This window comes from Orycteropus afer, unplaced genomic scaffold (assembly GCF_000298275.1).
Source record: "Orycteropus afer afer isolate SDZICR_OR568_19922 unplaced genomic scaffold, OryAfe1.0 scaffold00010, whole genome shotgun sequence".
Taxonomy (NCBI): Eukaryota; Metazoa; Chordata; class Mammalia; order Tubulidentata; family Orycteropodidae; genus Orycteropus; species Orycteropus afer.
In genome coordinates, this window is record NW_006921597.1 from 16,707,033 (window position 1) to 16,733,184 (window position 26,152).

A 26,152-nucleotide genomic window follows, 5' to 3' on the forward strand; every position below is an offset into this window, starting at 1 on the left:
AGGAACTGCCAGAAATCAAGCCAGTTTCAGAAGAGGACATGGGACTAAGGGATATCATTGCTGTTGTCAGATGGATTTTGGCTAAAGCAGAGAAATCAAGCCATCTATTGAGTACAAAACCAAACCAAACTCACTGCCATCAAGTTGATTCTGACTCACAGCAATCCCCTTTGCGTTTCCTAGGTGGTAAATCTTTACGGAAGTAGCTTGCCCAGTCTTCCTTCCTCGGAGTGGCTGGTGGGTTTGAACCACCAAGCTTCTGGTTAGCAGTCAACTGTTTTATGTGGATCATACCAAATTATGGATAACATTGCTACAATACTTAATTGTGCTCATGCAAACCTGTACTATATACCAGGAGACAACTGTTCAAACAGAACAAAGGGATACTGCGTGGTTTAAAACCAGGAATGTGTCAGGGTTGCATTTTTTTCACCATACTTATTCAATCTGTATGCTGAGCAAATAATCCAAGAAGGTGGACTATATGAAGAACTCGGAACCAGGATTGGAGGAAGATTTATATAAACAACCTACTATATGCAGATGATACAATCTTCTTTGCTGAAAGCGAAGAGGACTTAAAGTACTTAGTGATGAAGATCAAAGACTACAGCCTTGATATGGATTACACCTCAACACAAAAGAAAAAAAAGTGCTCACAAGTGGAACAAAAGGTAACATCATGATAAATGGAAAAAATATTAAAGTTGTGAAGGATTTCATGTCCATGGAAAGAATAGACAAGAAATTCAATGATGTCTGCATTGGGCAAATACGCTCCAAGACCTCCTTATTTTTAAAATGTAATTTGGGTGAAAATGTACAGAGCAAATTCACTTTCCATAAAAATATCGAACACGTCACGAATTTGCGTGTCATCCTTGTACGGGAGCCATGCTAATCTTCTCTGTGTCATTCCAATTTTAGTATATGTACTGCCGAAGCGAGCACTATAAGACCTCTTTTAAAAAGTGTTAAAAAGCAAAGACGTCACTTTGAGGACTAGGGTGAGCCTGACCCAAGCCACAGTATTTTCAATCACTTCACATACATACAAAAGCATAAGGAATAAGACCGAAGAATTATGAATTATGCCTTTGAATTATAGTATTGGCCATACTTTATATATATATATACATACTAAATACCAAGTATAACTGAGACTGGCAGAATGAATCAATCTTGGTACAGCCAAGAAGGCCCCTTAGAAGGGAGGGAGGCAAGACTTTGTCTCATGACTGTGCATATATTACCAGGAAGGAGTAGTCCTGGAGAAGGACATCATACTTGGTAAAGCAGAAGGCCAGTGGAAAAAGAGGATAACCTTTAATTAGATGGTCTGACACAGTGGCTGCAACAGTGGGCTCAAACAAAGCAATGATTATAAGGATGGTGCAGGACTTGGAATTTTTTGTTCTGTTGTACATGGGGTCGCGGTAAGTCAGAACCAATCTGACAGCACTAACAATAGGAACAACAACAACAAACATAGCTGAAGCAATATTTCAGAAAATTATGTAATTTGAAAAACCTTGTTTCAGTTGTCACTTTATTGCAACATGGGAGAACTAATTACAAATGGAAACTGTAATTTGATAATCTTTAGTCAGGCACCAAACTTCATTAAAAACATACTGCTTATTCTAAATGATCACGAAACAACTCAAAATGTGGAGCATGAGTAAAGAGAAACCCCTTACTGGCCAATAATTGGTTTTTATTCTCTCAATATATCAAATTCAAACTTCATTTTTCCACCCCTAAACTTCGTTTTTTGGTTAAGGTGAACTGTAGACAGCAATATACAAAGAACCATTTATCACAATAGACTACTTTTCCATTTAGTTAAGTGTTTCTTGCTGTGTCAACTGGGAAAGATACATTTACATAACTGGCTGTGCTTGAGCCTTCTTTGCAAGCAGCTTTAGATCTTGAATGCACTTGGCAATTGTCTCCTTCTCCTATGACCAAGAAAACAGAAATCCAGTTAGACCTTACCAAAACATCAAAGGGTATAGTTGCCATAATTCTAATGGCCATCTCCTGTAAGACCAGAATCTCAACATAAATTCTTGATTTAATATGATAAAACACTAGGTTTAGAAGTAAAATGATTCAATATAGGAGAGATGCAATTGATTTTTAGCAAGTCAGAGGATGAATTAAAATGCTCTGGCTGACAGCTTTTAAAAGTGAAACCTGTGTATTTGAGTGTGACTATTTCTGGCACCATTTGTCACTGATGTTGGCTTGCACAACTAGTATCTACTTGAAGACGACCAACTGAACACTAGCAAAATAGAAATGTTAGCAAGAATGGAAGTTTTAGTCTCCTCTATACTTTTTGTGGAGCTCTGGTAGCATAGTGGCTAAGGCGCTTGACTGCTAACCAGAAGGCTGGCGGTTCAAACCCACCAGCCACTCCTCGGAAGGAAGGTTGGGCAATCCTACTTCCGTAGTGATACTGCCTCGGAAACCCAAGGAGGGGTCGCTATGAGTCAGGGCTGACTCGATGGCACATAACAACAACAACAACAAATACTTTTTGTAGGAGCTCTGGTGGTGTAGTGCCTAAGGCATTTGACTGCTAATCAGAAGGCTGGCGGTTCAAACCCACTAGCCGCTCCTCAGAAGGCAGATTGGACAATCTACTTCCATAGTGATACTGCCTCAGAAACTCAAGGAGGGGTCGCTGTGAGTTGCATCCAACTCGACGGCGTGAGTTTTTTTTTTAATAGTTTTTATATTTTCTAAGTTTTTAAATAAGCACATACATACTTTTTACGTAAGACACTATTTTTAAAAGTAAATAAAAACAATCCATCAGACTTTGATAGACTGGGTTTTTCCAGTCTTCTATGATTATGTAGAAAATAATCAGAAATGCCTAAGAGCTCTGGTGGCGTAGTGCCTAAGGCATTTGACCACTAACCCGAAGGCTGGTGCTTCAAACTCACCAGCCACTCCTCAGAAGGAAGACCGGGCAATCCACTTCCGTAGTGATAGTGCCTCGGAAACTCAAGGAGGGGCCGCTGAGTCAGATCTGACTTGACGGCTTTTGATTTTATTATAAATATGTGGGAAGGAAGAAATAAAACCATGTAATAAGTACAAAACCAAATCAAACTCACTGCCACCGAGTCGATTCTGACTCATAGCGACCTCCTTTGCTTTTCAGAGATGGCAACTCTTTACAGAAGTAGATTGCCCAGTCTTCCTTCCATGGAGTGGCTATTAAGTTTGAACTGGCAACCTTTTGGTTAGCAGTCAAATGCTGTAGGCACTATGCCACCAGGGCTCTTCATTACAGCAAGTACAAGTAGTATTTCTTTTCTGTTCAAGATGGATGAATTAAATGTCTGGGAAGAGGAAATGAAATGGAAATCATGGAATTAGGAAAAGGAAGGAGTTTAGAAATAGCTTTTTCCAGTCTCTATGTTTTTCAGAGAAATAAAATATGTTGGCTAACGTTATCCAAATACTGGAATTTGAACACAGTCTTCCCACTAACAATGTTCTCAATGAGCTTTCCAGTGTTTTTGACCTGAGAGGTAAAGAGGACCCCCTGTGTAACTAAACTCTGAGGAGAGGAAAGCTACCATGGTAGCTGTGCAGCATTTGCTAGGTTACTATGTTCTAGAAAAATGAACCAGGGTCACTCACTGTTTCTAGAGAAGTATCAGGGCAACTCTAGAAGCTAGATTTCATGTACCTGCTGTGTAGAGATGCTCTGCACCACGTTCTTCTCCACCCAGTTTATCATATGCTCTTGTTCCTTTCGACGCATCATATTCTGCACTGAGATGTGATAGTCCAGGCGATTCTTCACTTCCTTGTATACTCTGTGCAGCCGTTCCCGGTAAGTAACCTCCAAGGCCATAGCGATATTATTCTAGTCAAAATTAAGACAAGATGATGTATACTGTTTGCATTTTTTAGGGATCACTTCCATTCTGAGGATTCTGCCGATTATAATGTCCCACCTCTTATATTTTATGCAAAATTATTTTACTTACTATGAATAGATATCATATATGTGGTAAGAAGAATTCTAACAGCATATGATAAAACTCTATGTAAAAATAGGTAACAGTAAGCAGTAAAATTACCCCAGGTACAGGCTACATTATTATCATTTTGTCACATTTCTTGTCTTTCCTCCCAGAAATATTTAATAAACAAAATATAGGCATTTGTACACACATCTATCACTTTTATTTTTGATTATTACAGGCTGATCTGATCCATCTATATTTTTAAAGTTACATTGGGTTTCACTATATTGATGTTCCATAATTTAACCAAGCTCCAGATTAGGTGCTTCCCATTTTTAGCTACACAGAATGCTGCAATACATCATCGTATATATCATATATACATCATTGCACTCAGGTGTGAACACTTGCTGAGTGAAGTAACAGCTAACATTTGTTGAGTACCTACCATTTCTAAACACTCTGTATTATGTCAACTCAATGAAAGCTTACACCACTACCATAGAATAGTTACTATTACTTTACTTATTTCATAGTAGCGAGTTCTGGTGGCGCAGTGCCTAAGGCATTTGACTGCTAACCAGAAGGCTGGCGATTCATACCCACCACCCACTCCTTGGAACGAAGGTTGGGCAATCTACTTCTGTAGTGATACTGCCTCGGAAATCCAAGGAGAGGTTGCTATGAGTCCAATCTGACTCAAGGGGAATGACTTTAGTTTTGGTTATTTTATAAGGGAATTAAAGCAGAGAAGTTAAGGAATTTGCCTAAGGTTATAAGCTAATAAATTGTGAAGCTGGATCTGAATGCAGGTATTCCAGGCTATAGAGCCCTTGATCCTAAATAAAAAAAAGGGTACATACATTTCACACTGAGATAAGCATTGCCAAGTTCCAGAGACAACTTGTATAACTTATTCTCCCACTAGTAACACCAATGTCTGTTACTTTAAACCTTTGCCAATCTCATAAAAATGATCTTAATCAATTTTGCCATGATTACCTAAGGAGCAAATTTACATATTTTAAATTGTAGTTACTGTTTTCTCCAAGAACTATCCATATCCTTTGCCTATTCTTCTATTGGGATGTTAGTTGCAAGAGCATCACTCCAGCAATTTTTTTCACTCTTTGCTACATAGTTTTTTTTCTTTTGGTCTCTATTAACTTCTACCAAATGTTAACAAGCATTATATTTTCCATCTTTGAAACAATCTCTTGATTGCTACATTCTCCCCCTCCAACTGGCTAAAATTCCTTGACAGAACTGTCTATATTCTGATCCCAATTTCTTCTCTCTCATTTTCTTTTCAACCCACTCTAATCACCCCATTAATGTGGTCCTTACCAAGGTCATGAAGAATTTCCATGTTGCTAAACCCTACAGGAAATTCTTAGGCCCTTTATTACTCAACCATTAGCAGGGTAACCATAAATTGATATAGTCTTAGCTTTTGCCTGTTTTCCTGGCACTCCAGTCTCATGGTTTTATGTGTCACCAATAAGCTCATGATTCCAAATTACCACCTCCAACTTAGAACTCTCCCTTCAACTCCAATGTTATTGTCTGACAGCCTATTCAACATCTCTAGTTGGTTAACAAACAGCCATGTCAAACCAATGCAAACAAAACTGAAAAAATAATCTCAACAGAATGATCCCTCAAGAGAATATTTCACTCCTCTGCTCAAAATACTCCCAACGACTTTTCTCCTCAAACAATGCAAGTCAAAGTCCTTAAAAAAGCCAGTAAGACCCCACATGATTTACCTCTAAGCACCCCTCTACTGCTCTTCCTTTTATTATTTTCCTCACCAAGACCACTTTAGCTATGTTGCCTTCCTTACTTCTCCTCCCTGAATATAAGTAAGGCTTTCAGGTTTATAGCCCTTGTAATTATTCTCTTCTCTGTCTGAAACACTGAACTAAATCCATAGCCACTGAGTTGATTCCAACTCACAGTGACACTATGTTGTTGTTGTTGTTGTTATGTGCCATCAAGTAGGACCCGATAAGAGTAAAATTACCCCATAGGGTTTCTAAGGCTATAAATTTTTATGGAACATACCTCCTCATCCTTCTCTAATAGAGTGGCTGGTGGGTTTGAACTGCCAACCTTTTGGTTAGCAGCCAAAAGCCTCAACCCACGCACCACCAGAGCCCCTTCCTGGAACATTATTTCCCCAGAAATCCATATAGCTCATTATATCACCTATTTTCGGTCTATGCCCAAATATCACAAATATCCTAATTGTACTATAAAAATAGTAACTGCCTCCTCCTGTAATTTCTTTTTTTTTTTAACACTACTTTATTGTTCTACATAGTCCTTATTACCATCTGATATACACACATGCTCAATTGTTTTCTGTCTACTTATCTGGATAAGGCATCTGGCTGCTAACCAGCTCAGCAGTTCAAACCCACCAGCTGCTCCATGGAAAAAAGATGGGGCAATCTTACAGAAAAAGTAAAGATTTATAGCCTCAGAAACCCAATGAGGGTCACTATGAGTCGGAATCAACCCAATGGCAGTGAGTTTTGTTTTTTTTGAGTACCTAGAAATAGGCTCAATGTTGTAGGGACTTTGTTTTGTTTCTGCTATAGTCCTAGCACCCAGCATTGATCAGTTCTGACACACAGGAGGCAGCTCAATAAATATCTTGTTAAATAAATATTCCCTAATTAAACAAAAACTTAAATTACCATCATTTGATGTTTATAAAAAAGTTGTATCTTCTAATCTGGTTAAAAAAACAAAGACTAGAATGTGTATGTGTGTGTATTATGTACAAGGTAGTAACCTTCTCAAATTATAACCTGAATCGCTATTGTACTGAATGAAGTTTTCAAATAGTCTAAAAATTTTCAAACATTTATATAGTTAAGAATCTTCAACAATTCTGTTAAAAAATATATACATCGGTGGACAGTTCTAATCAGAGGTTGAGTCCAAACAATAAAGTAGTGTTAAAGAAAAGAAATTACAGGAGGAGGGAGTTACTATTTTTATAGTACAATTAGGATATTTGTGATATTTGGGCATAGACTGAGTCCAACCATCCATTATTTGGCATGGTTCCCAACAGCTGTACCCAAGTTGATTCTGATGCAAGTGGTACAGAAACTACACAATGAGAAATACTAGTCCAGATCCTTAATATTTCAGATACCTACTCTCCCTTAGTATCTCATTTCATAGGTGCTCCTATAATTCTAATGTAAGGGTACCTAACTTTAAATATCCAGCATAAAGTACCAGGCTCAAAAGAAATGATGTGATAATTGAGTAAGTTCCCTAAGTTTATTTTGAAAACAAAATACTTTAGAATCAAATTATGCTTTGATCATAGTGAAAAGCTCTATTGTTATGTGAATTTGTCTGCTTCGTAAATCTGGAGTCTAAAATATCAGATTTTCCTAAAACAAGTTTGTTGTGTATAGCAAGCTGCATTTCTCCTATGGCCTATGTTAGTATATGCCATTTTAAAATCAACTATAACTTAACTTCTTTTTGGGTGTATCTAAAAGGTGTTGTGCTATAGCTTTTAATCTTTCTAATTTTAGATTAATAATTCTAATTATTTTTCCATTTGGCACTTTTTTCTTTTTACAATTTTTATTGTTATTTGGGTGAAATCTTTACAGAGTTAATTCATTTTCATATAGCAGCTCATACAATTTGTTTCATGGCATTGAGTGTAATCTTCCCAATATAACAGCTCTCTTCCCACTTTTTCCCAGTGGTTACTTCTTCCCTGTGTCCTTCTTTCCTATGCATTCCTGCCACCTGAACTATTTCCCTGTGCAAACACTGCCTTTCTATTCTCCCATGATTGATTGTTCTAAGGAGTGTACCTACTTGGTGTAAATGTTCACCCTATATGCCTGTCTACTGTTTGGCTGGAAGCCACTTGACTGAATTTTAATTCCAGGCCTGAGGGGTGACTAGGGGCCACAGTCTTAGGGGTTTCACCAGGCTCTATGAGACCAGTAAGCCTGGTTGTCTTTTTTTTTTTGTAATTTTAAATTTTTTTTATTGTGATTTGGGTGAAGATTTACAGAGCAAATTCACTTTCTACACAGCAGTTCACATATACTTTGTCTCATGTTATTGATCACAGTTTATTACAACGCAACAGCTCCCCTCCCACTTCCTCCCCATAGTTACCTCTTCCCAGTGTCCATCCCTTCATACACTCCTGCCCCCTGAGCTGTCTCCCTGTGCATAAGCAGCCCTTCTTTCTCCCATAATTGTTCTCTCCAAGGAGTGTATCTACTTTAGGTAAATGTTTAACTCATATGCCTGTATTTTGTTTGGCTGGAAACCACAGGTGTGGGTTCAATTCCAGACCTGAAGGGCAGCTAGGGGCCATAGTCTCAGTGGTTCCACCAGGCTCTATCGGACCAGCAAACCTGGTCCCCGCTTTTTTTTTTTCCTCCAAATGATTTTGAAGCCTGGTCGTTTTTATGATTTTGAGTTTTGTTCCACACTTTTTCTCCTATTCTATCCAGGATCTCTCGCACTAATCCCTTCTGAGTGGCTAGCAGTGGTACATCTGGCACTTCTTAAGTGTCTAAATAGCCAGCCTCCACCCAAATCTTATCTTTTCTAAAGAAAATATGCTCAGTCTATTCAACCATTCCTCACAGAAGAGTCTACATCTGTTTTAAATGTAACAAATGAGTAACTTCATTCTCTTTAGAAATTTTTGAAACCTACCCTCTGAACATCAAAAAGGTAATGGCGTTTCTGAACCAGTGCTTGCTGTGCCTTCTCAAAATCAATTGCATCTTGGATGTATTTCATGGAAGCCTGCTTCACCTCTTCTAGTCGAGCAATTTTTTGCTGTAATTGTGATATGTGTAATAAAGATCAGTAAAAGCACCAAGAGTAATAGAACCATATTCATTTTATATTTCCTTAAAGTTTTATCCCTTATTTGTAAAAACACCTACAAAGAAACATATACACATTCAAGAAGAAATGCACAAATCCTTAAAACATCTCCCAGAGAGACAAAAAAATTTAAGAGAAGCCTAAAAGAAATTAAGGATTTGGGTAAAAAAATAGAAATTATGACCCTTAAGAATTAACTGTCTCCCAGGCCCCTAGTGGACCTTCAACCTAGCACCTAGCCCATACTAGCTACGTTAATATCTCATTGAATGATGAAAACTATGGAAAAGCTGGAGAAAGTCTGATCCAAAAAAAAACCCCAAACTCAAATTAGTAACTAACAATAACACTTAATAATTGTAATAGGTGCATACTCTTCCCCTAACACTCATATCATAAATATCTCTTAATGGCCTTGATGTTTCTACTACACAGTCTTAAAAATAAATAAAGTTTTACGGTTCTTACCTCATTGAGTTTATCAGCAAATTGTGCAACAGAGGCACCATATTTTTTAATTGCATATACAAGCAACCCTACTGTTGATACAGTAGTGATGGTTTCTGGGGTAATCACATATATTTCTTTGGATAGAAAATATAAGATAAGCCCAGTTCCAAGCATGTAGGGTCCTAAAAAAAAAAAAAAAAGTTATTTATGAATGAATATATTATGCCTAAAAAGAGAAAATAGGTACTGCTGCATTTGGTTAGTTAAAGGCAGTTAAGTATCATATTCAAAAACAAAACACTAAATTAAGCAGTATGGCAGAGTTGAAAGAACAAGAATCTGGACTCAGCGAAAATAAGAGTTGTGACTATGCAATTTATCAAAAACTGATTTCAGTTTCTCTATTTGTAAAATAAATGGGAATAGTGCCTTCTTCATGTTGATGAAATTGAGAAATAATGTAAGTATAGCACAGTAGTTCAACAAACAGGGCTATTCTACAAAGGTATCAGGTTACTTTCTAAACTATTATGTCCAGTAAAATATACTACTTATTGAATACGAACATTATACAGGATAAAATCTATCCATTCTGGTCTACTTCTATTTAATAGCAACCTAACACTGGAAATAAACAAAAAGCAACTACAAAGTAATATGTATACAAAAGGAAGAATTAAAGTATCAGAATTCTCAGCTCCTCAAAAAATCCCAAACTTACTGCCATCCAGTCGATTCCAACTCATAGTGACCTCCCTTTGAGTTTCTGAGGTGGAAATCTTTACACAAGTAGATTGCCCAGTCTTCCTTCTGCGGAGTGGCTGATGGGTTTGAACTGCCAACCTTCTGGTTAACAGTCAAATGCCTTAGGCACCATGCCACTACGGCTCCTTTCTTAACTCCTGTAGCACCTAAATGTAATGCTTTAGATATGGCTATGCTTTCAATTAACCAGGCCCTAAGTTCTGAAAGAACACAATCCATGACTTATGTTTCTTAGGGTTTTCCTCTGTGCCACACAAGACGTTAGGCAGGGACAGGACAGGCTTTTAAGACAGAGTTTTACTTTCTTTCCAAATAATACTAGTACCAAAAGTGTCAGTATGTACCAAGAGAATAAAAGGGTTACAATCTCAATATATTTTACCCAGAGTTTCCCACACTAAGTTTCAACGGTTCTTCTTTTGAAATTGTCTAACATGTAAAATTTTTAAGACTTGATTTTTTACAAGTGGCCCTACTGAATAGAGAACAGCTCAATAGGGTTTCCAAGGTTGTAAATCTTTATAGAAGCAGACTGCTTCATCTTTCTCCCATGGAGTGGCTGGTGGGTCTAGACTGCTGACCTTTAGGGTAGCAGCCAAATACTTTAACCACTGTGCCACAAGAGTTCCCACATATAATTTTTAAATGTGAATTTGTAAGAAGGGCCTAGCATATGTAACTCTTTTTCTTTTTTAACCACCTATGGAGATCTGAGAACACTAATGTTCCTTACAATTTCAGTTAGGGAAATGCTACTTTAGGTCAAGACAAAGTTTTGAAAATCATTGGTTTTCAACGGTCCACAGTTCTATCAATATTTGGCTATGACAAGAAAGGTAACGTGTATAATAGAAAGAAGCCTAAACTTAGTCAGAGGGCCTGGGTTTTAAGTTCAGTGAAGTAACAGAAGAAATAACATGATCTTGGCAAACTTTTTTCTAGTTCTTTTGGATAATAAAAATGTGTTCACAGGATTCTTACAGGATTAAATAACTTAAGTGAAAGCATATAGCACTATAAAACTACAAGGTATCAAAAAGTTTATGCCTATGAAGGGGGAAAACTGATGAAGATTGTACAGTATCTGTTTTCATATGGATGTATATAGTCTGTACTGCCTTATCTGATTTTATTTTTATTCATAGCTTCTCCCATTAACCGACAGTGTATTATACAGTTATTCATGTCTTTATTTTCCGTATCCTTCAACAGAATGTATGTTCCATGATAGCAGGCACTTGACTTAGTTAACTATTATATTCCCACTGCCTAGAACAGTGTCTGACATATAGGAGACATTCAATAAATTTGAGCAATTTATTCCAAAAAGCAAGTTAGAGCAATCAAATCAATGGTTATATTGAACCACCATTTACAATTTCCTTGTAAAAACAGCTGACTTGATTTTTTGTGGTATACGTGCAAGAGTTAAGAGGCTACTAAAATCCTAGGTTAATACAAACCACACCATCCAAAGACTAGGCAAATGCTCACCTGTGACACCAGTTTTAGGATAAAGAAACTGGAAGAACTCCTCAGGGATCAGCCCCAAACGAACTTTCCCTCCATATTCAGGAAGAGGTGGTACAGGAGCAAGACTTGGCTGCCCTGTGTGAAAGATCCTTGTTGCTTGCAATACCCTGTAGGCAGCAATTCCACAAATTTAAAGCCTATCCTTTGAAGAAAACATACACTTGAAAAATTAGCAGAAACAATACAATGAAGATTGAGGGAGTTTCCCAGTAACTGATAAAGTGGAAAGAGGAAAGGGACTAGAAAAGGGAGCATGAGAATCTGATAATTAACTGTGTGACAAGGGCAAATGACTCAATTACAGACACTTAAAGCCTTCTGCAACCTTCTATCCAATATTGGAATCCCTTCCATAAGCCTGAGAGGTCACTTGTGTAGCACTTTGTCTATTACTAACAATAAATAAACAAGACCATAAACTCGGCAGACTATCTGGGTGCAAATCCTAGATCCATCATTTAACTTTGAGTAAGTAACTTAAGCTTTTGGAAACGTGGAGAGAATAAATAAAATGGGAATAAAGGATATTGCTTTATAGGGTTGTTAGGATAATGCTTGCAAATGGTAGTGTTATCAAGCAGCTATTAAAAGGGAAAAATTTGCCTTGAAAGCCTTAGGAATTAAGTAGCTATCTATTATATGTCCTCTGTGCTGTGAGCTCCTTAATAGTAAGAACTTTGATCTTTTTGAGTATTTCCTGTATTAGGGTACTAACCACTACATAAAACAGGCCTTTTCAGTGCTGCATAGTTCTAATTATGGTCATATTTAAATAGAGCTGCTACGCACAACCTGTTATCTTCTGCCTACTGGTTCTAATTTTGCTTTTCCATGTAAGATTATCACTCAGGGAATCTGTGTTAAACAACTCAATTTCCTGAAAATCCTAACTGTCCTCTACAAGGAACTCTATGGTTTTGTTCACAAAAATGGGTATCCAGAACCGAACACAACACTTTAAACGTAGCTTGACCAGTTCATTCATCTTACAAGTACTTACTGAGAACTTGCTACTGTCAAGACTGGGCTAGAACTACTGTACTATTACCAACAGTGATTTACAAACTAATCACTAGATAAGTTAGAGCAGCCTAAGCTTACATTTTTAGCAGTTATACTGTTACCTATACTGTTACCTATAAGAGCTCTGGTGGCATAGTGGGTAAGGCATTTGACTGCTAACCAGAAGGCTGGAGGTTCACCCACCAGCTGCTCCGTGGGAGGAAGATGAAGCGATCTGCTCCTGTAAAGATTTACAGTCTTGGAAACCCAGCGGGGGTTGCTATGAGTCAGAATCGACTCGATGGCAGGGAGTTTTTTTTTTTTTTTTTTAGTGTCATCTATTACGCTTCTAATCAAATAAAATCCCCCTGGTAGCATAGTGGCTAAAGCACTTGAATACTAACCAGAAGGCTGTTGGTTCAAACCCACCAGCCACTCCTCGGAAGGAAGGTTGGGCAATCCTACTTCCATAGTGATACTGCCTCGGAAACCCAAGGAGGGGTCGCTATGAGTCGGGGCCGACTTGACGGCACATAACAACAACAACAGCAGTCTTTTTCATATCTGCTATCAAGCTTGGCAGTTTTCAGAGGAATAGCAAGGAGGTCAACAGGGCTGGAGAATGAACTAAAAAAAAGATAAAGGAGATAACATCAAAGAGGTATGATGGGGGTCAATTTATGCTGGGCCTTCTAGATAACACTAAATAGCTTGAATTTTATTTCAAGTGGCATGGGGGACTGACATAATCCCTGGCTAACTTCCTGAGTGTCTCAAATAATTATTACAAGCTTGGTAGTTTGGACCCATTCAAAAAAGCTTGGAAAACAGGACTAGAGAGCTGCTTCTGAAAGGTCACACCTTGAAAGCCTTAGGGAACTGCTAAGTTCTACTCTGAACACATGGGGTTGCCATGAGATAGAACAGATTTGACAGCAACTGTTTTTTTAATTGTGAGAAATGGTTATAATGAGGCAAGAATAGAGTCAAAAGAAGTCTAATTAAGAGACTATTGAAATAGCCCAGGTGAAAAATGATAGTGATTTTTACTACAGCAGAAGTGGTCTTGGGTTTTCACAACTAAAGAACTAGATGGTGCCCAGCTACCACTGCCAGCCACTGAAAAGGATCACAATAGGAGTTCTGGATAGAGTGGGAGAAAAATGTGGAGCAAAACTCAAAGTCATAAAAAAATAACCAGCTGACTGGTCTTATAGAGACTGGCAGAGCCCCTGAGACTGTGACCCTTAGTCACCCTTCAAGTCCAGAGCTGAACTCACCACCGTGGCTCAACTTTCAGTCAAATAGTAGACAGTCCTATGAGGTGAACAAAAACACCAGGCACGTACACACTCCTGAGACCTATCAACCATAAGACATCAGATGTGCAGCATTTACCCAGGAATAAAGCTCAGACAGCCAGAATCGATAGGAAAGGACAAAGGGAAAAAAAGAAAAAAAAAAAAAAAAAAGGAAGAAGTGGTTTGGAAAGTGGTTCATGTCAAGAATAATAATTTGATAATGAATTAGATCTTAAGGGTGAAAAAAAAATCAAGACTGTGTTTAGTTGTATTTTGTATATATAGTCAGTGCATTACACTGTATTCCAATTCTTTATTTACATGTCTGTATAAAGTCTTTTTTCTGGTAAATTTCAAAGCTGGAAGCAGTCAATTATAGCCTTATTTTATTCTACACAAAATTAATTGCAGATAGATTAAAGCCACGTTTTTAAGTCACAGGTAGTGGTTCTAGAACTAAGTTAGGAAGTCAAAAGAGAAATCCCAAAGAAAATTGACATGTTTTATGAAATAATATTAACAGTAATCACTTTTACTAAGCACATATTATATGCCAAGCATTGTTTTTATGAGTTTAACAGGTATTACATCTCTTAATTCTCACAAGCCCGTAATGTACAACTATCTCCACTTTGCAGACAGGAAATCAGCCACCACACAGCCAGTAAGTGGTGGAGCTAGGTATACCGTGCTCTAACATAGCTGCCTCCCCTCCTAGAATGTGAGTTTTATGAAGGCAGGTACTGAGCCTTATTTTGTATTCTTTGTATGTGGATACCCTATGGGGCAGTTCTGCTCTGTCCTAGTGGGTCGCTATGAGTTGGAACTAACTCAATGGCAGAGGGTTTGTTTTTTTGGGGTTTTATGTTGTGAGTGGCAAGCTAAATAGTTACTGAATCAGTAAATGATTTTTCTGTGCCTTATAATCTGGCAATAAAAAGTAAGATGGTAGAAGACTGACTGAAAGCAATATGCTTTATTGTTCTATTTATTTAATAGTCTGTTCTTGGGCCTGTAATCCAGTAACTGATTCCAGCAGTAGCAGCTTTGTCTAGCTGAAGGTCACAGGGAAAGGGGCGGGTCTCAGAAGACAGCAAAATCACATTTTCTCGTTTAATTAGAACACATCATTTATTCTGTTTAATATCTTTGCAACTGGATGATTATGACGTTTCAAGCAGTTACAGAAACCAAAACGTTTGAATAAGCCTTTAAGTGTACCAAGAATTACCTGAAGGGTAATTTCTGGTCTAAGGGCAAGAGGGGGAAAACCAAGAAAGAAGTGAAACTAGGTGGGTGATAAAGACCAAGGGGAGCATTGCACTCCTCACACTTACCCTGGACCTAGGAGGGCGGCGTTCTTCAGAGAGGGGGCTGCAGATACACAAGGCGCAAGTCAACAAAGTCAAGGCGGAATCAAGTTTCCCCTTCCTCGGTCCCCGTAAGGTCCGATCATTACGGCCCTATACCCTCTTGTCTCCTGAGATCCTGAGCTCCCTCTTGAGCAACACTGACCACTCCTCATTAGGCCCAACTTTTCACCCTCCTTTTCCTCCACCTTCCCCACCCGTGACCTCCACATCTACCTCTTTCTAATCACCCTGACAGCCTGGATCAAGGTCTACAACGCTCACCCGCTGCGGCAGCAGCAGACAGCACCACCCGGGACAACATGGTCAGGTAGTGTCCAGAAGGCGGTCTTAACGTCCCGGTGACCCCAACAGAAGGGTCTGTCCGGGACAGTAGCAAGATGGCCGCTCACAAGTCTCGCGAGAAGAGAACATTGTTCCTTTCCTTTGCCCCCCAACTTTCTTCTGGAGTTCTTCTCGCGAGAACCTGTTGCCCGAGGGCAGCCGCTTGAGCTTGGAAGCAATTCTCGCGACAAGTAGAGTTGCTGCAGCCACGAGAGAGGGGCGGAGGCCCAGAGGCGCACCACGTGTGATTGCAGCGGACCTGAATCTCTGGCGGGTGTCCAGTTGGTTCTAGGCTGGAGTTGGGACCGTGGAGATGAGGAAGGAAACCCCACCCCCCTTGGTGCCCCCGGCGACCCGCGAATGGAACCTTCCCCCTAATGCGCCAGCATGTATGGAGCGGCAGTTGGAGGCTTCGCGGTACCGGTCCGGTGAGCCGAGATCCCGGGGCTGGGGGCTCCCTCAACCCGCGCCAGGGCGCCCCCTCCCTTGAACTGACCCTTCCAATCCGTCCCCGCCACGCATGCCATCTGATCCTTTACTTACATCGCTAAATTTAATCCCCAACCCTGCCTAGCGTTCTTGAGCTCAGATCTGGACCCAGCCGGCGCTTGCTGCTCGGCGCGGTCACCATGGAGACGAGCTCTTCCACCCTTGGCGCGCTGACAGCTTGTACCCCCTATAGATGGGGCACTCCTGCTCGGGGCCTCCAGCTTGAGTGGCCGCTGCTGGGCTGGCTCCCTCTGGCTTTTCAAGGACCCTTGTTCCGCCCCCAACGAAGGTTTCTGCTCCGCTGGAGTCCAGACGGAAGCTGGAGTGGCAGACCTCACTTGGGTGGGGGACAAAGGTATCCTCGTGGCTTCCGATTCAGGTGAGTTATTTTCGTGTCATTCCTGCTAGTGAACTGGAAGCTTAGAGTACAGATCGACTGGGCTTCCTATACTCAGTCATTGAGGGAGCTTGAGTGTGTTGGCCTCAAACGCTAACTCTTGTGAGGTGGTAATACCTTTCCTGAGATTATAAATTGCCTAGTGGGATTCCCTAGCTAAATGCATAACATATTTAAGAAACGTTGTTGTTATGTGCTGTCGAGTCGGACCCGACTCATAGCGACCCCTCCTTGGGTTTCCAAGGCAGTATCACTATGGAAGTAGATTGCCCCATCTTCCTGGTGGGTTTGAACCACCAGCCTTCTGGTTAGCACAGTCAAATGCCTTAGGCACTACGCTACCAGAGCTCCCATTTAAGAAATAGATTGGCACAATTTTTCTTCTCTGTCAACCCGCAACATTGGTAATGTTCCCTGATTTTAAGGATGATGCTGAAGTTGTGCTGTCTCTTCTCCTGGTCTTGTCTTTAGTGTCTTCATTCTGCTTTATTGTTTTGAATGGCAGGCTTAGGGATGAAGTCTTAGACATTAATAAAAGAATTTGGGAGTTACTGCATGGAAGGATGAAAGTGAGGCATTAAAGACTGAGCCTCTGACAGTTGAGTTTGAACATTGCATGTTTAAGACAACTTTTTGGGGTTTTCTGTATTTAGCCACTATGCAAGACATTCAACTGTTCAACAAATATTTATTAAAACTTTGAAAGAAATACATTCAAATACTTCAACAAATACTTGTCAGTGTCTATATAATTGGAAGAGTTTAACCTTACCAAACTCTGTACTGCCCAAGTATAGAAATTACATCCTGGTCTCCTGGAAGCTGATTTTCAAGTATCTTCTCTCTGGAAGCTGAATAATGGATTTTACCAGCTCCTCCATCTTTCCCTGTCTTTTTCTAGAGTCTTTTCTCCCTAGTTGTCTGGACTGTTGTTAGGAAAACAGTAATGTCAGCATAAAGCCAAGTGGCTTAGAAGTTAACTGAACCTTCTAATAATATAGGCTTTGCTTTTTTGGGAATAATTTCCTTAGTTTAGTAACAATGGATTACATGAGTCCTAGAAGTGAAATACTTTCTTATTGAAACCTAGGTCCATGTTTTCCTCACCTCATCCCCACCCCCAACCAGGTGCTGTTGAATTGTGGGAGCTGGATGAGAACGAGACACTCATTGTTAGCAAGTTCTGCAAGTATGAGCATGATGACATCGTGTCCACAGTTAGTGTCCTGAGCTCTGGAACACAAGCTGTAAGCGGTAGCAAAGACTTCTGGTGGGTCCCTCTTCTTCTTATTTCCCTCTGTAGGCCTCCTTTGTGTGTCCTTGCTATCTTATTAGCTTCATTAAGTATTGTTTTGGGGTCATTTTAAGAACCTGGTGACTGATTATGACATGTGTGTCCTTAGGAATTTTATATGCCATTGGAATAGACCATAGCAGAAATCCAGCAGATAAAGATAGAAAAACCAGACATGTCAGTTAAAGAAAGTACTTGTTTGAAAACATGTTTTTATGCAGATAGCCTGGGTCAAGAGCAGGCTTTGAGCCGGTTCATTCTGGTTCAGTCATGGCCAAGGAAGCAAAACCAGAACAGGCCCAAATTTTTAAAATTTGGGTGAACCATACAAACTGAATGTGAAAAATAATTGGTCAAACAAAGTCTTGCTAGAAATTTAATCTCCATTTTAGAAAACAAGGACAGTGGACACATTGCATAGCAACCAAATCTCTTGCCCCCTGGATTTTGAGCAGAGTCAGAAACAACAGTATCTCACTCAAGGTGTTGGTTGACTGAACTGCTTTGAATGTGTGTGGCTCGCCACAGTTCTGCCAATAATGCAATCTAATGCATCAGGCTCTTGAAAGGGCTGACTGCACCTCTTCTGAGTCTCCCATTTCAAGGCTGTGACCTGTAATTTTTCCCATTCCAGTTATTACCCAAATTTTAAAAATTAGAATCTGTTCTGGTTTCGCTTGTCAGCCATGACTGAACTGGTTCGAAGCCTTGGTCAAGATTAAGTGTTTGTTTCCTTTTGCTTCTTAGCATCAAAGTTTGGGACCTTGCTCAGCAGATGGTACTGAACTCATACCGAGGTGAGTGAGCATTCCTTCCTTTTCAAAGTCCTGGCCTTAGTCATTTTATTTTGATTCCCCCTTTGGGCTCTCTGAACTTAGCTTGATGTCAGGGACAGCAGTTCCATGTTCAAGGTTAAAGAGTTGCAGAGGAGGTGATTTCTGACATTTATTGTGTACTTGTCTTAAGTATATTTGTAAAAATTTTGGATTTGAATATCCTGAAAAAAAACTCATTGCTGTCGAGTCGGATCTGACTCATAGCAACCCCTTCTTGTGTTTCCAAGGTGGTATCACTATGGAAGTAAATTGCCCAACCTTCCTTCTGAGGAGGGCTGGTGGGATCCTACTGGCTAGTTTTTCTCCAAAACTGAAGTCAGGCCCCCGTATCGACTCATTGCCCTTTTCTTAATGTCCCTATTTCTGTTGATGGTCTTACTACCTTCTTTTCCACACAGACTCAAACTCTTCTCCCCTGCAGTCAGTTGGTTACCAAGTTCTTTTTCCATTTGGTCTGTCACCTTCCTTTCTGTTTCTTTTGCCTTCATTCACTTTCACGCTTTATCTTGCATGGATGGTGGCACTTGTCTGCCTACCTGTAATCTTTTGCTCTTTTATTTGTTTTTTGTGACCTGCATATTAAAATCCCATTTTCTTAAAATGGCATTTGAGCCATTTTACAGTCACTTCCTCTTCAAATACTCTGCACTAGCTAAACCTGATCATGGTAAATTCTTGACATTCCCAAGAAAGACTTGCAGGTCGTAAACTTTGGAATATCACTTCTGTTAAGAACCATCATTTTCTTCTACTGTTCCTCTTTCTAAGGAGCTCTGGTGGTACAATGCCTAAGCAATTGACTGCTAACCAGCAGGTTGGTGGTTCAAACCCACCAGCCACTCCACGGAACGAAGACGGGGTGATCTACTTCCGTAAAGATTCACCACCTTGGAAACCCAGTGGGGGTCACTGTGAGTCAAAATCAACTTGATGTCACTGGGTATTCCTCCTTCTTCTCATTTTCATTATAAAGGTACTGGCAGTTGACTTTATTTTGAGAGCCATTTCCATCAAGATAATTGTTATCATTGTAATGCATCTCTTATTCAGAGATGTAGATGCTGGCGATCACTGGCTTCCTCAATGGCCAAGTGCCTTTCACTACAAAAGTGCATGATTCACATTTGTACCAAAGCAATATCACAAACTGATATATGTCTCAGACCTTCAGGTTACTTGCACATAGTCAATAATGTTAAAATGCTATTGCCCAAAGACTACTATACTTGCCTTTTACTTGTTAGATATGTCCTGTGCTATGCTAGTTATTGCTATCTCTTTCTAACACATCCTTTTTCAGCCTTTCTCTCTAATTCTTTGGTTATGTCTTATACCACTCACTGAATTCTTAATCCCTCGAGGACAGAAGAAGCATGTATTCTCCATATTTTATGTTCCCCCATGATGCTTATCCCAGAGCTTTGTTTTTTTTTTCCAATCAGCAATAAATTCCCCTCCTGGATTTTTATTGTATTGCCTTTTCATGGATTCTAGGGCTAGGAGAAAACTGGAGGGTGATTGAGTCCCATTCTTCTGCCTCAGAGCACGTACAGGCTACCTTAGAAAGTCTGCATAGATGACTCTAGAGAAAGTGGTTTCTACAGCTGACAATTAGCATAACAAGTATATTCAAAATGTGTTGAATTAAAGGAATTTTGAAAAATTATACCGCCTCACACATGTTAAAATTGAATTGATACCTAAAAGGTTTTAAGTTTAAATAGTTGCAAAGGAGGTGATTTCTAACATTTATTGTATACTTCTCTTAAGTATATTTGTATAGAAATCTTGGATTTGTATACTGTGCCATTTAATTTATGCACAATATCTACCAAATAACCTAATTGGTGAAAACCAATCCTCATTGTTAAACTAGTTGGCTAACTTAGACTTAATTTTCTGTTACAAAAAGTCTAACTTCATTTTTAAATTTGGGCAAACTGGTTGGCTGTGTCCTTATGACAACCATCTATCATCTAGCTTTAAATTTTCATTATTAGGCAAAAGTAGATTAAGTCACATAACCACACTCATTTTTGTGTTGTACATGAAATAAGGTCAGTCCCCTTCTGTATTTCTTCTCTAGAAGCTTTCTCTTTGGCTCTTTGGGACAAGCCCCTTTTGTCCCTTAGTTAGGAGCCTGCCAAAGGAGCAGGGAAGCCACATCATCTGATCTCTAACCCCACAAGGGGAAGACAGCATCACCATCAGCAGCCCAAGGCCTATCCCTGTGAGGCCAGACATGCCACCTCTCTCCGGCCCTTTCACCAACCTTTCCTCCTGCAGCACCCACCACCTCTCTGCTGGGTTCAATAATTTGCTGCAGTAGTCACCCAGAACTCACAGATTGTGGGGTTTATTAGGGAAGCACCAGGCTACAATTCAAGTTCAGGAACACGCTCAGTTCTCAGCCCGCTGTCTCTCAGCCAACAGTCTGTCTCCCAATAGCGTGTGTCTCTCAGTCTCTCTCCCAGCAGCGCATTGTCTCTCAGGAGCACATTCTCTCAGCAGCATGTCTTTCTCAGTCAGCAATCAGAGACACTTCTTCTGCCTTTTGTTGTTGTTGTTGTTGTTATGTGCCATCGAGTCGGCCCCGACTCATAGCGACCCCTCCTTGGGTTTCCGAGGCAGTATCGCTACGGAAGTAGGATTGCCCAACCTTCCTTCCGAGGAGTGGCTGGTGGGTTTGAACCGCCAGCCGTCTGGTTAGCAGACAAGTGTCTTAGCCACTATGCTACCAGAGCTCCCCTTCTGCCTCTAGGAGGGCTCTTTTTGAGCCTGGCAGAGTGGCCAAACTAACCAATCTTAACATCAGAATTCTAAGCACCTGAGAGAGAGCAAACTTATCAGAACATTGCTTTTTGCCACTCACAACAGAAATACCCCAGGTGGGTAGTTTAACAATCAGGAGCTCCTCAGTTGCTCATGGCAAATTCCACAAAGGAGTTTACAAAGACTTACGGCTAGAAAAGATGTACCAGGTAATTTACTACATTGTAGAACCCTTGGTTTTTATACCTCTGAGTACTGCACTGTGGTAAGATGTGGGGTGGGTGAGAGGTCTGTGTTCCTTCTGTAAAGTGGGAAAAGGGTGATTGTGAAAATAGAAGTAGGGGAAAAAAAAAAAGAACTGGCAGACTGCAGATATTTCCAATCAATTTAACGAAAGAGAACATTGGAGAAATTGATTTCTTCAAAACTTTCAGCACCCAGGAACCACCTGGAATGTTTTTGTATGCTACATGGAAGTATGTGTACTCCATTATGAATACTGCTATTCTAGAATTATTTACCTTCTACATGTAAATGAAAGCCTTTTCACTATTCTTACTCAGTGTCTAATACCTCCTCCATCATCTTTATTCCCTACGTCTTTGTAGGCATTACAACTCTTACCCATCAACCTTTAGGTTTGAGCTTAGTAATCTCTTAAGAAATTTGTTACGTTGTAACGTGAAGCAAGGCTTATTTCTCAGATTGTCCTTCCTGGCACTTGACAGTATCTGGACTTGCCTTTTTATAATATACCCAGCCTATTCTCTGTCATATTTCTCTTTTTTTTCTCTCTGTTACAGCTCACTCTGGGCAGGTTACCTGTGTTGCTGCCTCTCCCCACAAGGACTCCATGTTTCTGTCTTGTAGTGAGGTGAGATAGCTTCTTCCTCTTCCCTTCCCACTCCTTAACCACACCCAAGCTCTCCAAAAGCCAAAGCCTGCTTGAGTCTCTAGTGGAGACCTCCTGGGCTACAGCTGTTCAGCTGCTGCTTTGAATTATGAAACAACACCCTCCTCCCCCATTTTTTTTTCCTTTTTATTCTTCTAGGACAATAGAATTTTACTCTGGGATACTCGCTGTCCCAAGCCAGCATCACAGATGGGTGAGTGAGAGAGCCCATGGTGGGAGGACAGTGCTAGGAACCCACTTGGAAGAGGCTTTGTTTGGCCAGAGTCAAAGGCAAAGTTGCCAGATAGCCAGTTACTGTCACATAGTGACAAAATCTCATTTCCCCCTGAGGCTCTGATAACTCCATTTTGCACAATGGGTACTAAGAGGAAGGCCTGGTTCCTAGTGCATGATTTATTTGTTAAATGGGTAGGTAAAGGGACCAACCAGAGTTACATCTTCATGCTTGTGCTTGAAACTTGCCTGTGACTCATAGGCCAGAAAGGACAGGAGGCTAATGGATAACGGTAGGCTCTGAGGCTCAAGGATGAGCACATGAGTGTCTTACTGAGGTTTGGGAAATTAAGTAAAGGTGTTCCCAGGACTTAGCGTGAGTTCACTGGAGAAGCTTCCTTTCTTAGGCTCTGTGAGTCTTCTCCCAGACCCTTGTTTTTCTCCTGTACAGGCTGTACTGCTTCTGGGTACCTTCCTACCTCACTGGCTTGGCATCCTCAGCAAAGTGAAGCCTTTGTCTTTGGTAAGACTGCATGGCAATCTGGATATTGACTCTGGGAAAGGGTAGGATGAGAGAGAAAGAGTTAATCCATAGCACACAAGGATCTGGTGGTTAAAAGTCTTCAGCACCCTTGGGCACTTGATGAATTATCCTAATGGAGGGGTAAGGAAATAGGATGATCCAAAAGTAGTTTTAGTTTGGCTTTAGACAACATGATGAGTTTTCCAAGTTGATTTGCTTTTCTCCTTGTTCTTACCAACTCCTGTATTCTGGGTGTGGCTAGAAGTCAGTGAGGTGCAAAGCAAATACGGTGAAACCTCTGAGAATGGAACTTGATCACACTGCCTTGTTTTTTGGGTCTCACAAGTTTTCCACCCTTGATGGGGTAGTCTTACCACTTTCCTCTCGTTTTCTGTTAGTGGGAAAGATTTGAGTTTTCTTTCTCTTGACAGATTTCCTCCTTACACGGGTTCTGACAGGTTTTACGGTAGATACTGTATCTACTGAGATACAGCAATGGGCATTGCTTTATGGATACTTGCAGTGTTATGGTAATGGGGCCATGAAGATGGCAATGTAGTTTGTGGTTAAAATAATAACTCTCTCATTCTCACCCAATGACTAGTTATCCCTACTTTATAAAAGAGGAAGCTAGAGCTCAGAGTGGTTAACTGGCCCAGGATCGAGGAACCAGTATTCCATTCCAGGTAGGGCTGACTCCAAAGTCCATGGTCTCAACCACTGTATTGTGCTCACTCTCTTTTCTATAGGTGATGAGAATGGGACTGTCTCTCTTGTAGACACCAAGAGCACAAGGTGTGCCCTCACCTCAGCTGTGCACTCCCAGTGTGTCACTAGGCTGGTGTTTTCCCCACATAGGTACTGTTCTTGTACTGTTTGTCATCAGGGGCCTAGTGACTATGAATGGGAGTAGCAAAGGGGTTACTTATATTGACAAAGCATGAGCTGATTAGGTAGTTCCTTACAGCAGACAAGTGCAAATGTTTGATACACTTGGTTGGAGGTTCACATTTCCTCAGGTATCTTGGAAGAAAGGCCTGGTTATCAACTTCTAAAAAATCAGCCATTGAAAACCCTGTGGAGCACAGTTCTATTCTGATACACGTAGGGTCCAGCTTGACAGCAGCTGATTTAAAGCAGACACTATTTTACCTGAGATATTCGAACATTAAAGGTCTCTATGACCACAGTCTTTTTTTGGGTTATGAAGTCTCTCTGACATGGTCTTATTTCTGCTCAACACCCAAAATGATTAATATTGCAGATTTCTGAGACTGTGCAGTTGGAAAAGCCCTGTTTCCATTAGGTGTTTCTGAGTTACTGCTGAAATTGCAGGGAGGGACCAGATGAGTGATTTTCAACTTTAACTTTGCTCCATTTTCCCCATCCTACCTTGTAATTTGTAATGTGGACTTTGTAATGTGCTAACCCAACATAGGGATGAGGTACCTTCTTCTCTAGATCAGTTCACAGTGGGCTGAGAAGGTGCAATCCTAGTCTTGGTTTTGTCTTGAGATCAATCTCTTTTCTCCTAGTGTTCCCTTCCTGGCCTCTATCAGTGAAGACTGCTCACTTGTTGTGCTGGACTCAGGCCTTTCTGAAGTGTAAGTGTAAAGTGGAATTGTGTGATCAGGAATCGGGGAGGGGGCAACAGCAGATGGCTCAATTCTTTTTCCCTTTTTCAGCAAAGTACTTTCTCTTGGAGAGAGATTTTCCATCTATATATGAAAAGACTGGGTGATGGGAGCAATAGAGACTATTAACAATCTCTGTTTCTGGAGCTGACTCACAATCCTGTGTGTCCCTGTTAGAAGAGGAATGTGGGTGATGGCTATAATTTCTGAGTCTGGCATTCCACCTTCTTGCCAGAAGGGGGCAGCCTACCCTTTTCATGTAGGGAAAAAAAAAAAAGCATATGTGAAATGCAACTTACTGTGCAGTGGTTTAAACATTCTGTTGCTAACCAAAAGGTCTGTGGTTTGAACATATAGCCACTCCGTGGGAGAAAGATGAGGCAGTTTGCTACCATAAAGATTTACAGCCTTGGGGTAGTTCTATTCTGTCCTATATGTCACTATGAGTCAGAATTGACTCAATGGCAGTGGATCTGGTTTTGGTAAGGTAAAAGGCATAGGCAGGTGACCTGAATTATACTTTCATCTTTGCTGTGATCTGCCACCTGATTCTGGGCTACATGTCGCCAACCTTACTCTAGCAACCTTTTTTTCATCTCCAAAAATAAAGGACTGACTTGGGTAATTGATGCAGTTCACTGTGGGGTAGCCACACTGGTGTCCTGGTGATGAGGCCATATATTCAATGGAATTTATATAAGACACCCCCAAAATATACCCTGGATGTATTGGGTTTGCTTACTTTTCTGGGCCTGCTTTTTTCTTTTGTCCATACTATGCCACACTTCTTTTTTTCTTCTAGGTTTAGAAGCCGAGCCCACAGAGACTTTGTGAGAGATGCTACTTGGTCCCTGCTCAATTACTCCCTGCTTACCACGGTGGGCTGGGACCATCAAGTCATCCACCATACTTTGCCCATAGAACCTGTCTCAGCCCCTGGACCTAACAGTGTTGCCGAGTAGGTTGGATTTAAGACAAAAAGCAAATCCTGTATGAGTATCTGCTCCCTTTGAGCCTGTCCCTCAGCTTGGAAGACAGCATAGAGCCTCATATAGCATATTGGTCACTAGATCTGTGTGGGTAACAGGCATCGTCTCTCAGCCTAGGGAGGCTGGATTCTGGGATCCTGAAATCATAGGAGGAAAAACTTTCTTGAGAATGCTTATGTCTGTGTGTCTGAGTGTGTATGTAGATAAATAATTTTTGGTGGAGGGAGGGGATTAAAAAAAATCCATCCCACACAAAAAAAAATTTGACCAAAGGATTTTATTATTCCCACATAGCTGTGCATGAGGAATTGGCCACATCTGGGTGGCATATGGGATGTGGGTCTCTCTTGATTCTTAGAAGCAGCTCTTAGACTACTCATTTATATTTATTCAGGCATACCTCAGTGATATTGTGGGTTTAGTTCCAGACCGCTGCAATAAGGCAAATAA

The 26,152-nt window shown here is 40.5% G+C and overlaps 2 protein-coding genes and 1 non-coding gene across 3 annotated transcripts; 1 reads left to right on the forward strand and 2 right to left on the reverse strand.

Moving 5' to 3' along the window:
• Positions 1 to 847: 847 nt before the first annotated feature.
• On the reverse strand, positions 848 to 954 carry LOC122150900. The gene has a single exon (XR_006163897.1). It is a non-coding gene; the product is annotated as a U6 spliceosomal RNA (small nuclear RNA).
• A 932-nt stretch (positions 955 to 1,886) lies between these two features.
• ATP5PB (ATP synthase peripheral stalk-membrane subunit b) lies at positions 1,887 to 15,622 on the reverse strand. Its single transcript, XM_007949259.2, has 7 exons — positions 15,583 to 15,622; positions 15,286 to 15,322; positions 11,607 to 11,752; positions 9,366 to 9,529; positions 8,721 to 8,846; positions 3,716 to 3,895; positions 1,887 to 1,964 (listed from the first exon to the last, which is right to left on the reverse strand). The coding sequence occupies exons 1-7, from the start codon at positions 15,620 to 15,622 to the stop codon at positions 1,887 to 1,889; spliced, it is 771 nt and encodes a 256-aa protein (XP_007947450.1).
• A 333-nt stretch (positions 15,623 to 15,955) lies between these two features.
• Positions 15,956 to 25,675, forward strand: WDR77 (WD repeat domain 77). Its single transcript, XM_007949269.2, has 10 exons — positions 15,956 to 16,070; positions 16,325 to 16,510; positions 17,657 to 17,798; positions 18,570 to 18,619; positions 22,234 to 22,304; positions 22,482 to 22,536; positions 23,008 to 23,079; positions 23,829 to 23,937; positions 24,615 to 24,683; positions 25,516 to 25,675. The coding sequence occupies exons 1-10, from the start codon at positions 15,956 to 15,958 to the stop codon at positions 25,673 to 25,675; spliced, it is 1,029 nt and encodes a 342-aa protein (XP_007947460.1).
• Positions 25,676 to 26,152: the final 477 nt, after the last annotated feature.